Source organism: Cervus elaphus, chromosome 1, assembly GCF_910594005.1.
Source record: "Cervus elaphus chromosome 1, mCerEla1.1, whole genome shotgun sequence".
In the NCBI taxonomy this organism is placed as follows: Eukaryota; Metazoa; Chordata; class Mammalia; order Artiodactyla; family Cervidae; genus Cervus; species Cervus elaphus.
This window is the reverse complement of record NC_057815.1, coordinates 29,667,450-29,687,234: the sequence shown is the minus strand read 5'-3', so window position 1 is coordinate 29,687,234 and position 19,785 is coordinate 29,667,450. Positions and strand designations below refer to the sequence as shown.

At 36.8% G+C, this 19,785-nt stretch overlaps 1 protein-coding gene across 1 annotated transcript in view; it reads right to left on the bottom strand.

Moving 5' to 3' along the window:
• Positions 1–19,785, bottom strand: part of SESN3 (sestrin 3) — a 77,759-nt gene that overhangs the window by 19,837 nt on the left and 38,137 nt on the right. The window contains exons 2-5 of the mRNA XM_043897993.1: positions 7,536–7,601; positions 4,734–4,931; positions 3,116–3,298; positions 264–500 (exon numbers count right to left, since the gene is read on the bottom strand). Of these exons, the coding sequence (XP_043753928.1) occupies positions 264–500; positions 3,116–3,298; positions 4,734–4,931; positions 7,536–7,601 (684 nt within the window). The remainder of the gene's footprint in view (positions 1–263; positions 501–3,115; positions 3,299–4,733; positions 4,932–7,535; positions 7,602–19,785) is intronic.

The following is a 19,785-nucleotide window of genomic DNA, read 5'->3' as shown; positions in this document are numbered from 1 at the left end:
ATTTGATATATATTAGATTATTTTATCACTTATTTCTAAAACTGGGACAGCCTTACAAAGCCTTACGATTTGTAATTGCTTTAAAAGCCTCCTTAAGACAATTCAGAACTTCAGGAACAGGTTAAATTTTTAGGATAATAAAAAAATTATACAAAATATTTCAAGCCTATAATATCCTGTTTAATCAGATAATTTCTCTAGATGTTTTTAACGTAGCAAGTTTAAAGGCAAAGCAGTAAAGAAAAACAGTTAAGAAAACGAACCCCGAAGTTGCTGCCTGTAAGGGATGCATTCTCTATGTTGTTGTCATTAGCGAGATCACACACACAGAAATTGTTGACTGGTATTAGCCTGAGTCCATTGGAGATTTCTGGATCTCTTTCTGGATTGATGCCACTACCAAACACAAAGCTTGCCAAAGCATGATAATGAGCCAGTAGGACCACAGCATGTACCAGTTCAGGCAGAGACCAATTATTTTCTCCAGTTTTGACAAGTTTCTGAAATGAGAAAGCCAATGAAGAATAAAAGTGAAAATCACAGAATGTTACAAAGCAATTTTAGAAAGTATGGAAAAATGTATAAAATTTCACATGTCCATTTATAGTAATAATACTAAAAGTTCCATTTAAACTGTTTCATATAATAAAGATACAGCTTTGGTCAAACAATATTACATTAACCTTATCAAAACTAACAACAGAATTACATTGTGGCTTCTCTGAAATTCCTTACACATATAATGGAGTTTCTGTTTCCAAAGCACTTTTCTATATTATGCTATTTTAATAAGGTATTTTAGAGAATCCAAGAACATTGACGCTAGAAGGAACTTTATTAAAGTTTCTCTAGCAAGACCATTCATTTGAAGGTTTTAAAGGTAGAGACTACCTTAAAAATAACATAAATATTTAATTCAGTAGGTCAACATTTAATTGTCTTTTAGATATCGTCTCTGACAGAGGAAGAACCTACAGCAGATGATAGACACTGTAGAAAACTACCTCACATTTGAAGGGACATTAAAAAAAAATCTGCTCTATTTAAAATGGATAACCAACAAGGTCCTCCTGTATAGCACAGGTAACTCTGCTCAATGTTATGCAGCCTGGATGGGAGGGGAGTTTAAAGGAGAATGCATATGTGTATATGTATGGCTGAGTCCCTTTGTTATCCACCTGAAACTATCACAGCAATGTTAACTGGCTATAATCCAATACAAAATAAAAAGTTAAAAAAAAATAACCCAACAAAACAAAAATATCAGAGCACTTTTTTTACATGCTATTTTACTGAATCTTCCAGATGAATGGGCTTCCCTGATAGCTCAGTTGGGAAAGAATCCATCTGCAATGCAGGAGACCCTAGTTGGATTCTTGGGTTGGGAAGATCCGCTGGAGAAGGGGAAGACTACCCACTCCAGTATTCTGGCCTGGAGAATTCCACAGACTGTATAGTCCATGGGGTTGCAAAGTGTTGGACATGACTGAGAGACTTCCACTTTCACTTTTTCCAGATGAATGTTGGAATCATAAGTGAAGCCATTAAACACAATAATCATTACAATTCTAGCTATTAATCTATTCAAGGTTTTCCTCATCAATCCTTATTTATTAATCTATCTCTCAGTGTGTGTATGGGGGTCTGTTCTCAAATCTAAAACTTTCACTTGGCTCACTTCACATCTAAAAACTAAAACCAAAAAACTGCTTTTGCTTTACTCTCCATTATTTAACTACATACAAATTTAATACCAAAAGTTCAGGGGGTAAAAAAGGAAAAATCAATCATATTCTACCACTTTAATGTAACTTTTACATATCTTATTTTACGTTTAAAAGTATAATTAAATAATCAGAGTATACATCCATTTTTCTCTGCTTTTCAAACTTTTTGAAAAATTTGATTTTCATGAGACTCCGCTGTCTTCAATTAATTACATTAAGCGTGGGCATATTATAGCCCAGAACTACAGTTCCATTTCCTTACACATTTAAATTGCTTCTAAATTTCTTATTTGCTACTATAAATAACACCTTTATGCTATAGCTTTGTTCATATTTTATAAACAAGCCCTAACAGATCATACAAATCTGACAGTATACAGACTGACAAAAGCTAAGTTTGGTTTAACTGGGCAAATGACTAACAAAACGAGGGAAAAAACAAAACCAAGGAAATTTCTAATGCATTAGAAGAAGGGATTTTAAGTACCTAAGGCTTCTACTGATAATTATTTAGCTGATGACTCCTACTAACTGAATAGTGCCAAGCATGGTGCTAAGCATGAATTCAACAACCTCATCCTGGAGGCTTTTTACTGATGCTACTTTTGAAGGGCAAGTGTTCCAGTCAATCACAGTTCTCTTTCTTACCTAAGTTCTAGTCTCTAGAGGCATGTAAGTATATATACATCAGTTGGCAAATCACTTTTATTTGCAAAATAATTTTTTCAAAATCTTAAAATTATGAAATGTTAGAACTGCAAAAGAGTTTAGAACTCATTTCATCTAGGCATCTCATTTATAGAAGGGTGAACTACCAAGGCCCACAAAAGTTAACTTACTAAAGGTCACAAACTTTGTAGTTAACAGAGTTAAAGACTAGAACCTACATATGTTATCCTCCTAAAGCATTTTCTTTGTTCTGCCTACTGCTTGAAAATAGAAATCAACTTTTCTTATAGCTATTTGCTAATTACTGATTACTTAAAGAGAAGTGGGCTTCCCTGGTAGCTCAGCTGGTAAAGAATCTGCCTGCAATGCAGGAGATCCCTGTTCAATTCCTGGTGGGGAAGATCCACTGGAGAAGGGAAATGCTACCCACTCCAGTATTCTGGCCTGGAGAATCCCATGGACTATATAAGTCCATGGGGTCACAAAGAGTCGGACATGACTGAAAAGACTTTCACTTACAGAGAAGTGTTCGTTAATATTTAACTTAAACCCATTGACTTCTGTTATCTATACATTTTAATACACTATTTTATTTATTTTTCAAATTCCTAACATGCAAGTATTTCAAATTAAGTCTTAAGCAAAATACTTAACTGAAAATAACTCTTACTAAGAATCATTAGTAAAATTTCTTTCTCCCCTAAAGAAATACTCAGTACCTGAATGTGCTCTTTTGTGATCAGCCAGGGTCGGTGTGCTAACAGCTTGTTTATTTCATTAAGATTTTTCAGTCTTTGTGGTACATATTCCAAACCATTCAACCATTCAGCAATACCTCCTGTCTTTAAAAATTCATCCACATGCATGTTTATTAAGTAAGAACACTGATGTCTAGCTGCAGCCTACAACACACAAAAAAAGAGTTGGTGGATAAAACAGTCATGGTACCGTCGTCTTATACAATTACTAAGACAAGTCATTTAAAGTTCATGTTTATAGCTACTAATTCTTTTCTTAGAGAATGCTCTTCCTAAAACTTTCATCAAAATGTTGTCATAGATTCTTGAATTAATACATAAAGCTGATAATTTATATAAGTAAACGTCACATGAAGCCAATTACTTCCTCATCCATAAGTGGTAGGGGTCAATCTAGAACCTATTTTCTATTTATGTGAAGGAAGTATATGTTCATTTCATTATGGTAAGTGATATCAACTGTATTCTATTTAAAACACAATGAAATCTCATTAACTTGTACCAATTCAGAATATATACTAGTTTGAATATTTTTCTTATTCCCTTTGAAATAACTGTGAATCAGCCTTATCTGTGCCCATCCTCCTATTGAGATGAAACTGAAGCTCACTGACCCTTTCTTTCGTAGGCAAACCAGAATCAGCCTTGATAAACTGGTAAATCCATGCAAAACAGACTTTTCACCGCTCGTTTCCTCAATTAAATAGTACTGTTTTACTCTATTTTCCACATCTTATTTCTGTTTGTCCGTGACCATTCTAAGTTGGCTTTCAGCCTTAGTGTCGTCAAAACCTTAAGCTGAGTAATCTTAGTCAAGTTCATCATTTAATAAAACACAGGAAGCAGCCCTTTTTTTGCTGTTTAAAACTTCAGTGAGAGCATAAACAAATTAAACTTGATAAAAACTAACTCCTGGCTGGCTCTGATCGCTCTGCCAGCCCAGATGTCCCCCTAACGTCTCCAAATATATTGCACTTGCATCTTGTTCTTTTCTCCAGCAATAGTCCAACTGTAGCACTGTTTCTATCTTCTTATTCCTGCTGCCCATCATCCCAATTTACCATTTTCTCCCTCTCAAACATTAACTAGTTAACTAGCTTGTACCAAGTACTAAACTTCGAAGTAGTATAACTTATTTAAGAATTCTTCTCTGACAGAGTTACCTTTGGTGTTAATACTTTGCTATTATTTAGCCAAATTAGTGATATTCTTCATGTACAGAATGACTAAATGAAAAGTCACAACCAACCTGTTTTATACTGAAAGAAAACTATTAGGAGTAAAAAGAAAATTTGAGGGACACTAGGAACATTACTTTCGACCCTATAAACATCTTGAATCATGAGATTAAACATGGGAGACGACTTTACTAATAATTAAATCAGAAACATTCAGTATATTAAGTGGGTTACAACATTCAAGATGTAACCAGTGGATCTGGAATCCAAAAGGTCACAAGCTTCTTGAGTTATTGTTTCCGTGAAATGACACTTAGCTCTGCACCACATGTACTACCAGCAGGGGGAGGGACTAAATGAGGACGAAGTCACGCGACCACAGGAACCGGAAGTGAGCGCACCATGATGGCGATGTAGTGCCGGTGCGGTAGAGGGAGGGGGCCGTCCATGCGCAGCATGTAGAACTGGCTCCTCAGGAAGGACTCCAGGTACTGCGTGTGCAGGCTCATGACCTGGGTGATGTTGTCCAAGCGACCGGATGTAGAGTACTCTTCCACCAGAAAGTTAGTACGTTCATCCACTGTGTTTGCCTGGACAACCTTTCAACCAAGAAACACAAAACAAAATCACGACTGAGAAGTAAACACACCAGTGGTTTAGATGCATTATTCCACGACTGAAGCCGATGAAGGTCCTTTTGATATTAACAGACACTGAAATAATGCAGTTGTTCATACTAGAAACAGAAATGAAAACAAAAGCATCATTCATTTTTGGCTCTGGGACCACAATTTATTAAACAACAAATGTCAAATTATCAAACATTATACACACAGCTATGAAATTGGAGAAAAGAAGCTTCCATCTGCTTTGCCAGGCACATAAGGCAAAAATTTTCAGGGCCTGCTTGCCTGGCTATTGTCACACTGAGTCGTGGGGAAGGAAAGCATTCAGAATTTTCTCTCAATAGCCTATGAACACACTTAATGACTATATCTTAGGACAGACATTTTTCAGTCTGATCCCTTGCTTGTTTTCGTTATTCAACATTAAAAAATCTTTCTGCAGTCTTTTTTGGGGACAAAGAAAAATAGGATAATTTGTAGGAAAGTGTTAATTGAAAAATTAAGAGGACACTAGATTCCCATTTTAAGCCTATTATATTAATTACTAGAAACAAGGTAAGTTATTAAAATGGATGTGCAGCATCTGAAAAAATCAAAAGGACTTTCTCAAAAATAGATTATTTACATACAGATTTATAAACAATGACAGCTTAGGCGTCATACCAACAATTGACTTCTGAAGGTGTTAAGAGCTTATTAGCACCCCGTGGAAGGACTTGTTTCAGTGGGAATCAGTGGACATCAGATGTGTATTTCTTGGCTTGGTTCATTATTTATTGACATTTTAGAATTAGAGTTCTAGACTTAAGAAGAATTTGTCCCTTATTTTAGATAAGGTAACAGACTCAAGATTAAATGTCAGTTCATATAGCTATTTAATAGCAGAGCCTAGTCTAGAATCTAGATCTCCTCAAATCTAGACTCGTGGTCTTTCTAAAGAGCCACGCTGCTCTTAAGAAGCTCTGTTTACTTTTCGGTGCTGGCTTCACAATCTCTTCTGAAGATAAGTAGAGATTATACAAAGGCACTATTGATTGAGGAAAATTTAATCCCAAAGGAAATGTAATGTTTGAAAAGTGTTAATTGTGAGGAAATGTTAATTACAACGGTGTAAAAAAAAGGCAATTCCACTTTGGCTCACTATAAAACCAAATGTATTTCCATTTGTTCATGTCCTCCCATTTTGTCAACTACAGGGAACCAAGACGACAGTTAAAAATGGAATAGGATCATGATAAACTCTATATAATTAGGGACAGGATATTTGTTGTTTTTGTTTTCCAGCAGAAGATTCTTCTGCTTAACTGATGCCTAAAAGACATTAATAGATTCATATGATGCAACAGAGCCTGAAAACAGCCGTTGCTGCGGCAAACCAGATTGTCTCCAAATACATTCTGTGTAAATGGCAGTATTTCAGGAAGTCTTTATATATGTATTAGGCAATCACTCTGCTAAGAGCAGCCGTGTGCTCTATGAGGGAAACAGGACAAGCCCAACAGTTTCTCTAATGCGTGGTCACCACCTAGATCAGCTACAGTCCCTGAGCTCCTGAAACATTACAGGTAACTTTCGAGTTTCATGTAAATGGCAAGGTCACTAAAAAGGCAAAATGAACATGATGGAACTGCTGACTCTAGTGACGACCTGACATGTATTATTATTCAAATTCTACTCATTCTTTAAGGGATACCTGAAACATCATATGTACTCTAAATATCTGTTGACTAATTTCTGAACAATATAGGAGTAATGCTAGTGCTCTAAGATAAATGATATCTTTTATAATTAATAAATAGTAAATCAGTATATATAACCAATAGTAAATCAGTATATATAACCATGGTTAATATGAGTTAATAACTCCTTGAAGCTGAGAAAAACTCAATTAATGGGCCTTAAATTTTTCTTAGCCCAAGTATAAGTTAAAGGCAGCTAGCAATCTCCAGGTCCTAAATATTGCTGTGATCTTTCATAGAGATGTATACCCACTAAACAGGCATGAAAATTTTCTTATAATATCTTTTGTGTCATTTCCCAAACTTTCTTTCTGCATTTACCATCTTGACTCCTCTAGCTTCATCAAAAGTGCAGCTTGTAGTGGAGATTCTCTGACATTCTGTCTCATGAGAGACTTAGAACCAAATGAAAAGATTAATTACTAGTGATATAATATCATGTTTTCTTCAATAGATTTGGGAAACTTACTTTTTCATTTTAAAATGTCTTTTCTTAACATTTATGTAACCTATAATCACTGTGAAACACTGGCCATTTTAATACCTTAAACCTACATGATAATATTAAGTTTTATTACTGCTAGCAGCTTTATTCAGAAATGTATTTGAAATCAAATATGGTAAAATTTATATTTTTCTAAACTTGCAGTACTAACTCCAAATAAGACAATTATTACACATACAATCTTTCAAGTGAAGTTGAAAATACTTCTGTGGTTTTCTGACAAATAAGAGCAAAACACATGTTTACTTCCATATTAAAAAAATGCAGATATTCTTTGACACAATTGAGTTATTTTTAAAATCACTTTATATATATTAAGACAGATTGACTTACTTCCTTCTCTGGAATAAAGGCACTTGGTCCTCTTGTCAAGGGTTGAGATACTCTGATTCTTTTATCCTGTTTTTAAAAGAAAAGTTTTATGTATTAATGATGACTTTCTATGAAAAGTTAAATTGGTATAAATTGCTAAAGTATAAAATAAATGGAATAAGTAAATAGAATTATGTAAAATCAGAGTGTTAGTCTTGGATTCCGCCCCTTCCAGCCGCATAACAAACAACAACAGCAAACAACCTACGGGGTCATTGTATGAACAAGATAATGAGACAGAAAAGCTCCTACCACAGCGCTGGGTATACAGGCGGGCTCCTCAAATATTATTTCCCTCAGTCATATTCTATAGCACCAGAGATTTTTTAGCCCATATTTCACATGACTGGAAACCATCAGCCTCCATAATAAAATCATATCTAATAGTATATTAGGACACTGTTAAACCTCAATTTGAAAGCTAAAGTAAAAGTTAGATTCTAAGAGTATTACATATAACCTCCTAAAGCAATGGTCTTATTTCTGTTTTTCTTTCTGAATAAAATAGGAATAAGCATATCTAATATAAACTTCTGAAGCTTTAGGTAAGAAAAATGTAAAACATGGAGAAGTAGAGGTTAATTTAACCTGAGAAATGGAGACTATAACAATGTTTATTGTTCTATCGCTATTCTACTTAGTATTAATAACTGCCAGATTACCAATGGTATGTCTGTGTTCATTTTAACTTTTTTTAAAATATTGTTTTTGTGGCCCCATTTAAGTACATTCATCTATAAGTCAGAAAAACTCCCATCAGGAACGAACTTCCTCCTCTGCAGGCATAAGGAAGAGCAGGCAGGGTCAGAGGCAGGCTCTCAGGTTTTGAGACCCTTCTTACCAGGAGAAGAGATGGGAGGAATGGCCACTTGATTTTCTATAATAAAAGTAATAAGTTTGTGAAATAGAAGCCCTCCAAAGTCGTGCCGTAAAAACAGGGACTATGCTGCAGTTTGTGAATATTATAACGACCGAGTGAGAGACTGAAGAACAGGGGAAGGAATGTTAACATTAAGCTTGCCCTTATCCCCGCTCCCTCCTTCCCTATCTCTTTCTCCGCAAGGTAGCCTGAATCTTTTTTGTTCCTTACAGTCCAAGAGTCTACCAAACACAAAAAAAGTATTTGAATCCCTGACTTCATTAGGAAGCAGTCAAGTGTTCAATAATCTTTTGAGAACCGAACCAGATACTGTGGTAGCCTCAAGATACAGGGTAAGCAAGATAGACATGGGCCCTGCCCTCAGAAGTTTGGCACACAATCTCCAACAATTTTCAGGGTGCTAGTGAGATAAATATATTAAATAATGATCATCTTAAACTGCTAGTGCTTTAGGAAGAACTAATCATCTAGGTTATATTTGTCAAGGGGTGACAAAGAGATCTCAATCTGCTGGTGAAGTACATTAGAAGATTCCATGTCAAAAGAAACAATTTAGAATTTCTAATATTGGTATTTCTTGCCTGCATCAACCATCATCTGGGTTTACCTAGAAAAATAATTAAGAAAATGACAGACTTCTTCCCCTTGCTAGTCTTGGTAAATTATAGGAAATAAAAATTTGAATACTCTCTATATAACACAGCCTAATGCACCAGTATGTGAAAGGCAATTTCCTTGACAACTGATCATTTCAAATAAACAAAGCAGCCAGATGAACTGATTGTGAGGACAGATCACAGGTTTGAGGGGGAAAATGTCAATAGGGAGATAAGTGGAGTCTTTTATATATATTTATTTTTAAAAATACATGAAATTCAGAGAAAATATAGGGAGAGAAAAATAAACTAAAAGTGTACAAAGGGACTTTAGAGATACAGAATGATTTATTACTAATATGATTTATTTTTTAAAATCATTACTTGATATATTTATCAACTGATTTACCTTTAAAGGTCTGAAATAGTTATTTTGCCTACAAAAATATTTTCTGGATTGGCCAAGGTTTAAATCTGAAATACATTTTCACCACAAGTGGAACTGCATACCACTATACTTAAAAAGAATATAACATCTGTTAATTTTAACCAGTTGGTAAGAAGCAACTGATACGATTTCATTTGTGTCAACACTCATTTGTTCATTTATTCAGCAGATATTCACTGAGCATTCACAATGTGCTGCTGCTGCTAAGTCGCTTCAGTCGTGTCCGACTCTGTGCGACCTCACAGACGCCAGCCCAGCAGGCTCCCCCATTCCTGGGATTCTCCAGGCAAGAACACTGGAGTGGGTTGCCATTTCCTTCTCCAATGCAGGAAAGTGAAAAGTGAAAGTGAAGTTGCTCAGTCATGTCTGACTCTGCGACCCCATGGACTGCAGCCCACCAGGCTCCTCCGTCCATGGGATTTTCCAGGCAAGAGTACTGGACTGGGGTGCCATTGCCTTCTCCATCACTATGTGCTAAGTACAGCCAAAGAACTGATGCTTTTGAACTGTGGTGTTGGAGAAAACTCTTGAGATTCCCTTGGACTGCAAGGAGATCCAACCAGTCAATCCTAAAGGAAATCAACCCTGAATATTCATTGGAAGGACTGATGCTGAAGCTGAAACTCCCAATACTTTGGCCACCTGATGCAAAGAACTGACTCATTGGAAAAGATCCTGATGCTGGGAAAGATTGAAGGTGGGAGGAGAAGGGGACAAGAGAGGATGAGATGGTTGGATGGCATCACTGACTTGATGGACCAGAGTTTGAGTAAGCTCTGGGAGTTGGCGATGGACAGGGAAACCTGGCGTGCTGCAGTCCATGGGGTCACAAAGAGTTGGACACAACTGAGTGACTGAACTGAAGTACAGTAAAAGTATGAAACTGTAATAGTATGAAACTGAAGTACGAAAAAGTAATAGACTGGCAGAAATGCATTAACTATATCATAGTTTGTATATGCATATACAAAGCAGTATGGAAGTACATCATTTTATGAATCATCATTTACTTAGTCAGTTGCTTCCCCAATGGCTCAGCGAATAAGGAAGCCGCCTGTGATGCTGGAGACACAAGAAATGTAGGCTCAATACCTGGGTCAGGAAGATCCCCTGGAGAAGGGAATGGCAACCCACTCCAATATTCTTGCCTGGAAAATCCCATGAACAGAGGAACCTGGTGGGTTCTAGTCCACGGGGTCACAAGAGTTAGAAATGACTTAGCCACTAAACCACCACGGTTTATGTTGGTGTATAGTTTACGGTGGTGTATGTACGGTTTCATTATTGTAAATAGTGAATAGATATGATGAATATCTTTGCATAAAGAGACTTGGGGGCATATTTTGCAGTATTTAAGGTGGTTTCTTTAGAAAGATTCCCAGATGTGGATTTACTGGGGTTTAGGTTATAAATCTTTATAAAGTTCTTGTTGCATACTACCAATATGCTAATGAAAAAATGCTTTACCAATTTTATTTTCATCAGTTGAGAAAATGTTCACTTAACTCACTAACCTCAAAAGTGAAAGACAGCCTTCAAAAAATGTTTCTGAAACTTTTAATTGGACACACGGTGGTGGTGTTGGTGGTGGTGACTAGGTCACTAAGTTATGTCTGACTCTTGCGACCCATGGCCTGTGGCCTGCCCTCTGCCTATGGGGTTTCCCAGGCAAGAATGCTGGCGTGAGTTGCCATGCCCTCCTCTAGGGGATCTTCCCAACCAAGGGATGAACCCTCATCTCCTGCATTGGCAGGTGGATTCTTTACCACTGAGCCACCAGGGAAGCAATTGCATACATAGTTCAGATAAAAATTCCCTAGGCAGAGTTGTGGGTCAGATCTGTGTTTTTAATAATACAATTCTTGGTGTGATACAGTCACTCCAGAGGGGGAAAAAAAAACAAACCCCAAACAAACAAAAATACCCCAAAAGAGAAACAAACAAACCCCCAGCTAGGAAGCTATTGCAATAGCCGAGGAGGGCAGAAATGATGTGGCCTCACCTAAGAGAGCTATTTATACACTGAGAAGTGAAAGTGAGAGTCGCTCTGTCATGTCCGACTCTTTGCGACCCCACGGACTATGGTCCATGGAACTCTCGAGGCCAGAATACTGGAGTGGGTAGCTGTTCCCTTCTCCAGGGGATCTTCCCAACTCAGGGATCGAACCCAGGTCTCCCACATTGCAGGCAGATCCTTGACTGTATGAGTCACCAGGGAAGCCCATGGAAGAGAAGGCAAAAACTAACATTTTAAAATTATACCAACATGTAGCCTTCTTCAGTTATATTTTTAAAATGGTGTCACTATTGAAAGAAGCAGCCTACTTCCTGCTTCTGTAAAAGAAGCATCTTTTCTGGTGAGGATACTACTATATACAACTGCTTTGTATATTTATATGAAGGTAAAAAAGTTCTTTCAATGATCAAGGCAGTTTATAAATTCTCCTTAAAATTCATTTTACTGAACATTTATTCCCCACCTACTTTCTATCTCTATATGTTTTTAAAGTCAATAAAATAAAACACAAAAGAAGTAGGATAGTACTGTTGACTTAAAAAACAGTCATAACCTAAAAGTTGAGTGAGTGAGTGAAGTCTCTCAGTCATGTCTGACTCTCTGTGACCCCATGGACTGCAGGAGCCTATCATACTCCTTTGTCCATGGGATTTTCCAGGCAAGAGTACTGGAGTGCCTCCTTGGAGGAGGGTATGGCAGCCCACTCCACTATTGTTGCCTGGAAAATCCCATGGATGGAGGAGCCTGGCAGGCTATAGTCCATGGGGTCCAAAGAGTCGGACATGACTGAGTGACTTCACTTTGTAGCTCAGTTGGTAAAAAGTTGAGAGTTATGTTTTATTTGATGGAAATTTTGAGGACTTAAGCCCAGGAGGCAGCATTTCAAGTAACCCTGAGAGAATTGCTCTAAGGAGGCAGGGGGAGGAGTCAGGTTAAATAGAAATGTGCAACAAAGAGCAGGTCTGAACATCAAAAGTATTTTTGTGAATTAAAGAAAACCAGATACCTCAAGTCAAGGAATTTAGCATTTTTCTATATATGGGAAGATGCAAGAGCCTAGGCTCACTGACATCATTCCTTTCATATGCATCTCAGCTCTCTGGGCCAGTATCCTGCATATTTTTACATCCTGAGCTTCTGTGCTCACCACAGGGAGTGGCTGCAGCCATGGCTACCAGATCAATTCAGCTTCCTGAGTGCCCTCAGGGCTCAGAAATTCACATTTGGAGAGCTGAAATCACTGATGACCCTGACATCCTTGTTTACTTATATGGTAGGAAATACTCCATTTTCTCAATACCATATCCAAAAGATTCCATTTACAACCATAAGCTGGAATTCCAGTCTCCTACAATACTTTGTAAAACCTTTCCTCATCTTTCATTTCAAATGCAAAATGCCCAAGAACTGGGTTCCTACTTTACTCGTGCTCTGATTAACTTTCCTAAAGTCTCTAGACCTGGGGTGTAGCCATCAGCCACATGTGACTACATTTAAATTCATTAAAATTAAATATAATTCAAAGTCCAGTTGCTCAATCACACTGGTCACATTTCAAGTGCCCAACAACCACCTGTGGCTCTGACTGACTGCACAGCCTGTGGAGATATCGCCACTGGACAAGGCTCCACCATCACAGACATGCTGCTCAAGACTAAATGTGATTTTTGTGAAATCACATCTTCAGGCATCTTAATGCCTTTTGAAATGTTAAGTGACTCCTCTGCAGAGTTATTGCTTTGATGGTCACACCTACTCAATCCCATAACCAAGCATTTTAATCTAATTGCAGAAATGCTGTCAACCATATTGAGAGTGAATTCAGACAGAAGCAATTTGGGAAAAGAAAAAAAAACCAAATCAGCCAGTTCTAAGAATCTTTTGTCTCAATGTCTGCACATAGTACAGGCTGCAAAAAAGTATCAAGGACTTTGTCTTTTCCCCTTTTAAAACTTACAGTAAAAAATATATAACATGAGCTCTACCCTCCTAACAAATTACAGTAATTACTGTACAGTACATTACTGTTAACTATAAGCACAACGTTGTGTAACAGATGTCTAGGACTTTGTCATTTAGCATAACTGAAACTTCACACCCACTGAAGGGCATCTCTTCACATTCTTCAGATCCCAGCTGAGAGGCTACCTCTGTGATCTCTAGCCTTCTTGCCTCCGTGCAAAACTCAGAAGATCTGCCTTTTGCTAGGCAAGTCTCCCCTAGTTTGGCTTTCTTGGCTCTGAAGCACCCAACCCTCTGACTTCTTTCACCACTTGTACTCTCTTCCTAGACATTCCCTGCATCTCCTTCATCGACACTTATTCTCTCAAGTGAGTGTTCTGACCCACGGCTTCCATCTTCCCGATATAAACAAAACTCTGCTGGATTGTGTGAGCCTCACCATACTGGCGGGAGGAGGGTGGAGTGGGTAAAGGAGAGAGAAGGTTGTGTGATATGAAAAGCAAGCAGGCCCTGTAACAGACTCCTGCACCTTTGCTGAAGAGCTCGAGTTAGCACTGCTTGGCCCTTCCATTGGACCTGGGCCATTTTGAACTGCCTGTGACATGCTGGAACCTTAAAATTAACATGTTTAAAACCAATCTCCTACCCTAAACCAGCTGGCCCTTACTTTCCTCTTTAAGTTATAAAATCACCACATAATAACCCTCGCTCTGATTACAGAGTTATCTGAGACTCTTTATCTTAGGAATCTGCACTTAGTCAGTTGCTAAATCTGATCATTGTCTTTTCCCAACAATATCTTTCAGCTCTCCTTTCCCCAGCTAGGTCTCAACTGTAAGAGTGTCTCTCATGCTAAGAAATATTTTCCCCTCACAACTGAGAGTCATGTCAATTCTAGGCCCTAGCTTTTGAGGAGATAACACTTAAAAAAAAAAAAAAAAGACAAAAACACAAAAGTGCAATACAAAAGATCTCATTTTTATCATTCTGTCAATTTCCCCTAAAACAAAATAAAACACCCCAAACTAGAACAGCTGTGATATACTTCCTCAACATATGCTACTCTAATAGAAGTATTCCAGGGTTGGTCTATATTAGAAGTGAAAATAACTTGCAGTTGCACTGATTTTGAGGAATATTTGCTAAGTTTTCCTCTCTTAAATATAAAGCTAATATACTACCCTAGGTAATAAATGATTTTGATCATAGTAGTGAATCTTACACAATGACCTCTAAGTCATAAATCTTGTTTCACAACTGTAAGAATGAAACAAAAAATCAAGTCCTGGTTTGTTTTTTTAACTGTACTGTCCATTATAGTATCCCTTAGCCAGATGTGGCTATTTAAGTTTGTTGTTGTGTTAGTTGCTCAGTTGCATCCTACTCTATGTGACCCCATGGACTGTAGCCCACCAGGCTCTTCTGTCCATGGAGTTCTCCAGGCAAGAACACTGGAGTAGGTTGCCATTCTCTTCTCCAGGAGATCTTCCCAACCCATGGATTGAACTCTGGTCTCCTGCATTGCAGGCAGATTCTTTACCATCTGAGCCACCAGAGAAACCTAAATTTAAGTTGATTAACATTAAATAGGAGATAAAAACTAAGTGTCTTGACTGCACTAGCCGCATGTCAAGTATGTAACAGCCACATGTGGGTACCAAGCTGGATTCTTCTATCATTGCCAAAGGTTCCATGGCACAGCATGGCTCCATAGCATTGATTAGTCTTGGTTTCAGCTATTTGGATAATGCAAAGATACAAAATGGTTAAAAATTCAGGAATGAACATAAGCAGAATAAACAGGTATTAAGGTAACTTCGTAGAAATAAAAATTTTACTTGGATAATAAGACTGGAAAATGAAAATTCAACAAATTAATCACAGTGGCAGAAAAGTTTGCAGATACCATTCTTTAGAGTCTCAATTTGATGACAATTTTCAAATCACTAACTTAAAAAGAAGAAAGGAAATTCTCCAATATGTTGACTCATTAAAAATAAAAGGAGATATAAAATATGTAAGAAACTTGAGACAGTAGTAAATTTAATTGATTTTCCTTCAAATACCTTAAGACGACATTCACAGAATTTGCTTAAAAATTTTCCCATAAAATCCAACAATTTCAATCGAGAGAAAAACTAGTTATAAAATAAGGACTCATATTTTTTATATATCAGTGTCATTTGTCCTAAGAGATTATTTTACAAAGGTTATGATCTCGACTGCCACAAAAGGTTATGATCTCAAGAGTGCTACAAAAACATATCTTTTTTCAGATATGTTATTATAGCTGAAAGAAGTTATGCTTGAAATTCATCAGCTGAAATTATGCCTATTAAGTAATTATCTACTGGAAAACAAAACACTAAAGGCATAAAGATGAATTATATTTTAAAAAATTGCTTAATCTGACACTTCTCTGTTAGGTAATTTACTAGATCACTTTAGATAAATTAATCCCACTAGAAAATTAAGATATGTGAAAGTTATGAATTCTTAAAATTATCAGTCTTTAGAGGTAATTAGTAAATTACTTGCCCCTAACAGGCTGTTAAAGAGAACTAATTGCTGCATTTTAAGCTACTAAATATCTTTAAAATAAATTATTGAATTTAATTTTTACATTTCTCGAGTTTATTTCATTAAAATATTGAAAAGCAAAAAAAGTACAAATTCTATCCATTAAAATGTAAAAGAAAAACATACAAATTCTATCCATTAAAATGTAAAAGTTCCTTATGAATTTATATCTATAGGAGAGAATAATACTGAAAGTAATGTGTGTAAATAACTGTACATACAAACACTTTAAGAGGTTAAAAAATATGTTTAACATATAAAAAATTCTGTCAAAGCAGAAATTTTTGATTCCACTGAACATATAAAGGTATCCTTAGAAGATAGTTTAATAACTTCAAAAAAAAATTTAACGCACTGCAGTGACAAAATATCTTAGGTATAAAAAACATGCTCAAACAAAAATTTTAAATGTGACTGTAAGAAAAGTAACTGCAGTTATCAATACAAACAGTAAATTACAGATGCTGACTCTCCTCTCCTTTTTAGATGTTCCGTTTTGCCAGAAGCCACTGCAAAAAGGACAGAGATGGGCAGGTGGCTCAATGCTTTGAAATAATACTGATGTCATCTTATTTCCTGGCAGACAATTGCAGAAATAAAGACTGGGTTTATAGAAATTGATGCCATTACATATTTCAGAAGAAACGGACAAATGGAAAGGAACACAGAGATGTTCTAAAAACTCTCTATCCCTAAATGAGAAAAGAATGGGTTTTAAATTAGATTGTCATAGATGTGTAACTTTATAGTAAACTTATATTTAAATGTCTGCCATTACCTGAATATACATAATTTCCCACTATTCCAAAATGGCCTAAAAGATTATAAAATTATTACTTCTCCTACTCTAGATTAAAATATGTATTGACCATCCATACAATAAAAATATGTATTGTAATAAGTAACTGAGATCTAAGGTCATTTAGTGAGAAAAGATTGGGAAGCAGAAAGTTGTAATACCATCTGAGGCAAGATTCTTGCAAATTACACATCATTTCCTCTAGTCCTTGGAGCCTGAGTGGTATAGGGACCCCAGGAGCCTCAGGAGCCCAGGCCGGGACAGAGGGTGTGGCAAATATTCACTGAGGATCCAAAGAGCACTGGAAATTCCCCTTCATAAGTGGGGAATCCAGTTGCCTTCTAAAGGTCTGAGACTTCGGTTCCCCTTTCTAACTGAGCTCTTAAAACCAAGGCAACCAAGCCCTTTCTGCAAGAGCTCTACCACTGAGTATGATCATTTGAGGAACACTGCAAAAAAGATCTTGTAACTAAGAGCATGAATTTCAGCTTTCTTCAACAACACATACCGCTTAAGATTTTTAACTTCCAATCTCAAAACATTTCCACTATAAGGAGTGTATTTGTCAGCTTCTCTACCTCCTTCTCCCCCTAGTAAACTGTCAGGTGTAGTGGACTGGGACAGTACCTTGTTCATTTTGGAGTACATCAACTTTAGTGTGGAGATCGTGTCAGGTAAACTTCAGTTTCATTTTTTAAAGATTTACATAAGGCCACATTAGCTACTCATTTAAACAGTAATTCTAAAATCAAGTTCAAGTCCAGTGCCATCCAGAAGTAAGCAGCAAAGAGCACACCTAATTTCCCACTTTTCATGTAATACACCACAGAGTAGCATAGATCAAGTTAGATTCGCTCGTAAACAAAAACTTGGGAATTCTAACGTGGCAGATCTTTTCTGTGTTGTGCAGAATTTAGACATTTGAACCAGTATTTCCTGAGGCGCTATCCTCCCTTTTTGAGGTCTATTGAAATACTACCTATTCTTCCTTTAAGACCCAGTTCAAACACCAACTCCTTTGGTCTTCCTCCACTCACACCAACTCCCAAGTTCTTCTAGGAAATTAAAATGATTCCTGGGAGAAGGCGAGGGTGGGATGTTTCAAGAGAACAGCATCAAAACATGTATATTATCTATAGTGAAACAGATCACCAGCCCAGGTTGGATGCTTGAGACAAGTGCTCGGGCCTGGTGCATTGGGAAGACCCAGAAGGATTGGGTAGAGAGGGAGGTGGGAGGGGGGGTCGGGATGGGGAATACATGTAAATCCATGGCTGATTCATGTCAATGTATGACAAAAACCACTACAATACTGTAAAGTAATTAGCCTCCAACTAATAAAAATAAATGAAAAAAAAAAAAGATTCTTCTTAAGGTTCACAATTATATTTAGTTCTTCTCTCTTAGAGCTATTAAAGTATATCATTATCTTACCGCTTTCTTCAGACCATAAATACCTTAAACAGCAGGATCAATTTCTAACACAGTATCTGTACCTTTATAGCACAGCAACATGAAAATAGTAGACCCCATGCATATGATGAGTTGAACTGAGGAGACAGAAGTCTGGTACAGGCTCTTCCATCCCTTTTCCTTCCTTCAATGGGGAAGAGTATCCTGTGGACTTGAGGCAGTTCTCTGTACTCTTATTGAGACATACCAATAAATTAAATTAATAACCACAGTCCTAGACATCAATCTACTACCTTCCTTGTATCATCTGGGTTCCCTATGTGACAAATATTCCCTTTTCTCTATTTGTTTATTTTCTAGTGTTATTACAACAAGCAGTACATGCAATTTCCTGTAGTTTATGCTTCCTTCTTAAAAATCAGTAATGATACTTCATGCCTTGACACTGATCTTAAGCAACAAAGGCTCCTATACAAACTTTTAAGTGTTAAACACTTTCTTTAGAGATGCAGAATGACAAAATATACTTGTTGAATATATTAAAATGTTGGGCTAAGTCCCCCGAAAATGAGATTTCTCTCAGGTACAGAAAACTCTGCACCTGAGACAAAGTCCATAATAACTACTTAACTAAATGCTTCCCTAATAACATATAGAAAATATACTTTCCTACCACTAATTATAAAATTGCTCCCCAGCTCCTCATGAAGTATTAAGAACTGCTTTACTTTTATACAATTTTTAATGTTGTCTACTGTGTAGTAGTAAAAACTTGGCTTTAATTTTAGAAAGTTTTACCTATTAAAATTATGTCCCAATTAGATTAAAAGAAATTAAAAAATGGGAGCTTTTGAAATTAAGACTCCTATTAGAAACAATTACAGTTACACAGGCCTGTGGACAGCAAAGAGATCAAACCAGTCCATCCTAAAGGAAATCAACCCTGAATATTCATTGGAAGTACTGACGCTGAAGCTCCAATACTTTGACCACCTAATGCAAAGAGTCAACTCATTGGAAAAGACCTTGATGCTGGGAAAGATTGAGGGCAAGAGGAGAAGGGGGCAACAGAGAATGAGATGGTTGGATGGCATCACTGACTCAATGGACATGAATTTGAGCAAACTCCAGGAGATGGTGAAGGACAGGGAAGCCTGGTGTGCTGCAGTCCCTGGGGCTGCAGAAAGAGTTAGATATGACTGAACAGTTACAGAACATTCTAATATTACTCGGTATATGGCTGATAGTCTTTTAGAGAAATAAAAAAAAAAATATGCTGTGAATGTAGCTACCTGGGGTATGAAAGAAAAGTAGGGCTTTAAGTCAAACCTCTGTACTTAGCATCCACTACCCAGGTTGTAACAAAATCAAAAGGTCTTCTAAGCTATTGTAATGAAACAGAATGACATGACAGTTTCCAGCTTTTTCAAAACACAATGATTAACAAAATAAAGGTCACCTGCTCAGCTTAGAGAAACTGTGAAAAAACATTAAACCTGTGTTTTAATGTATACAG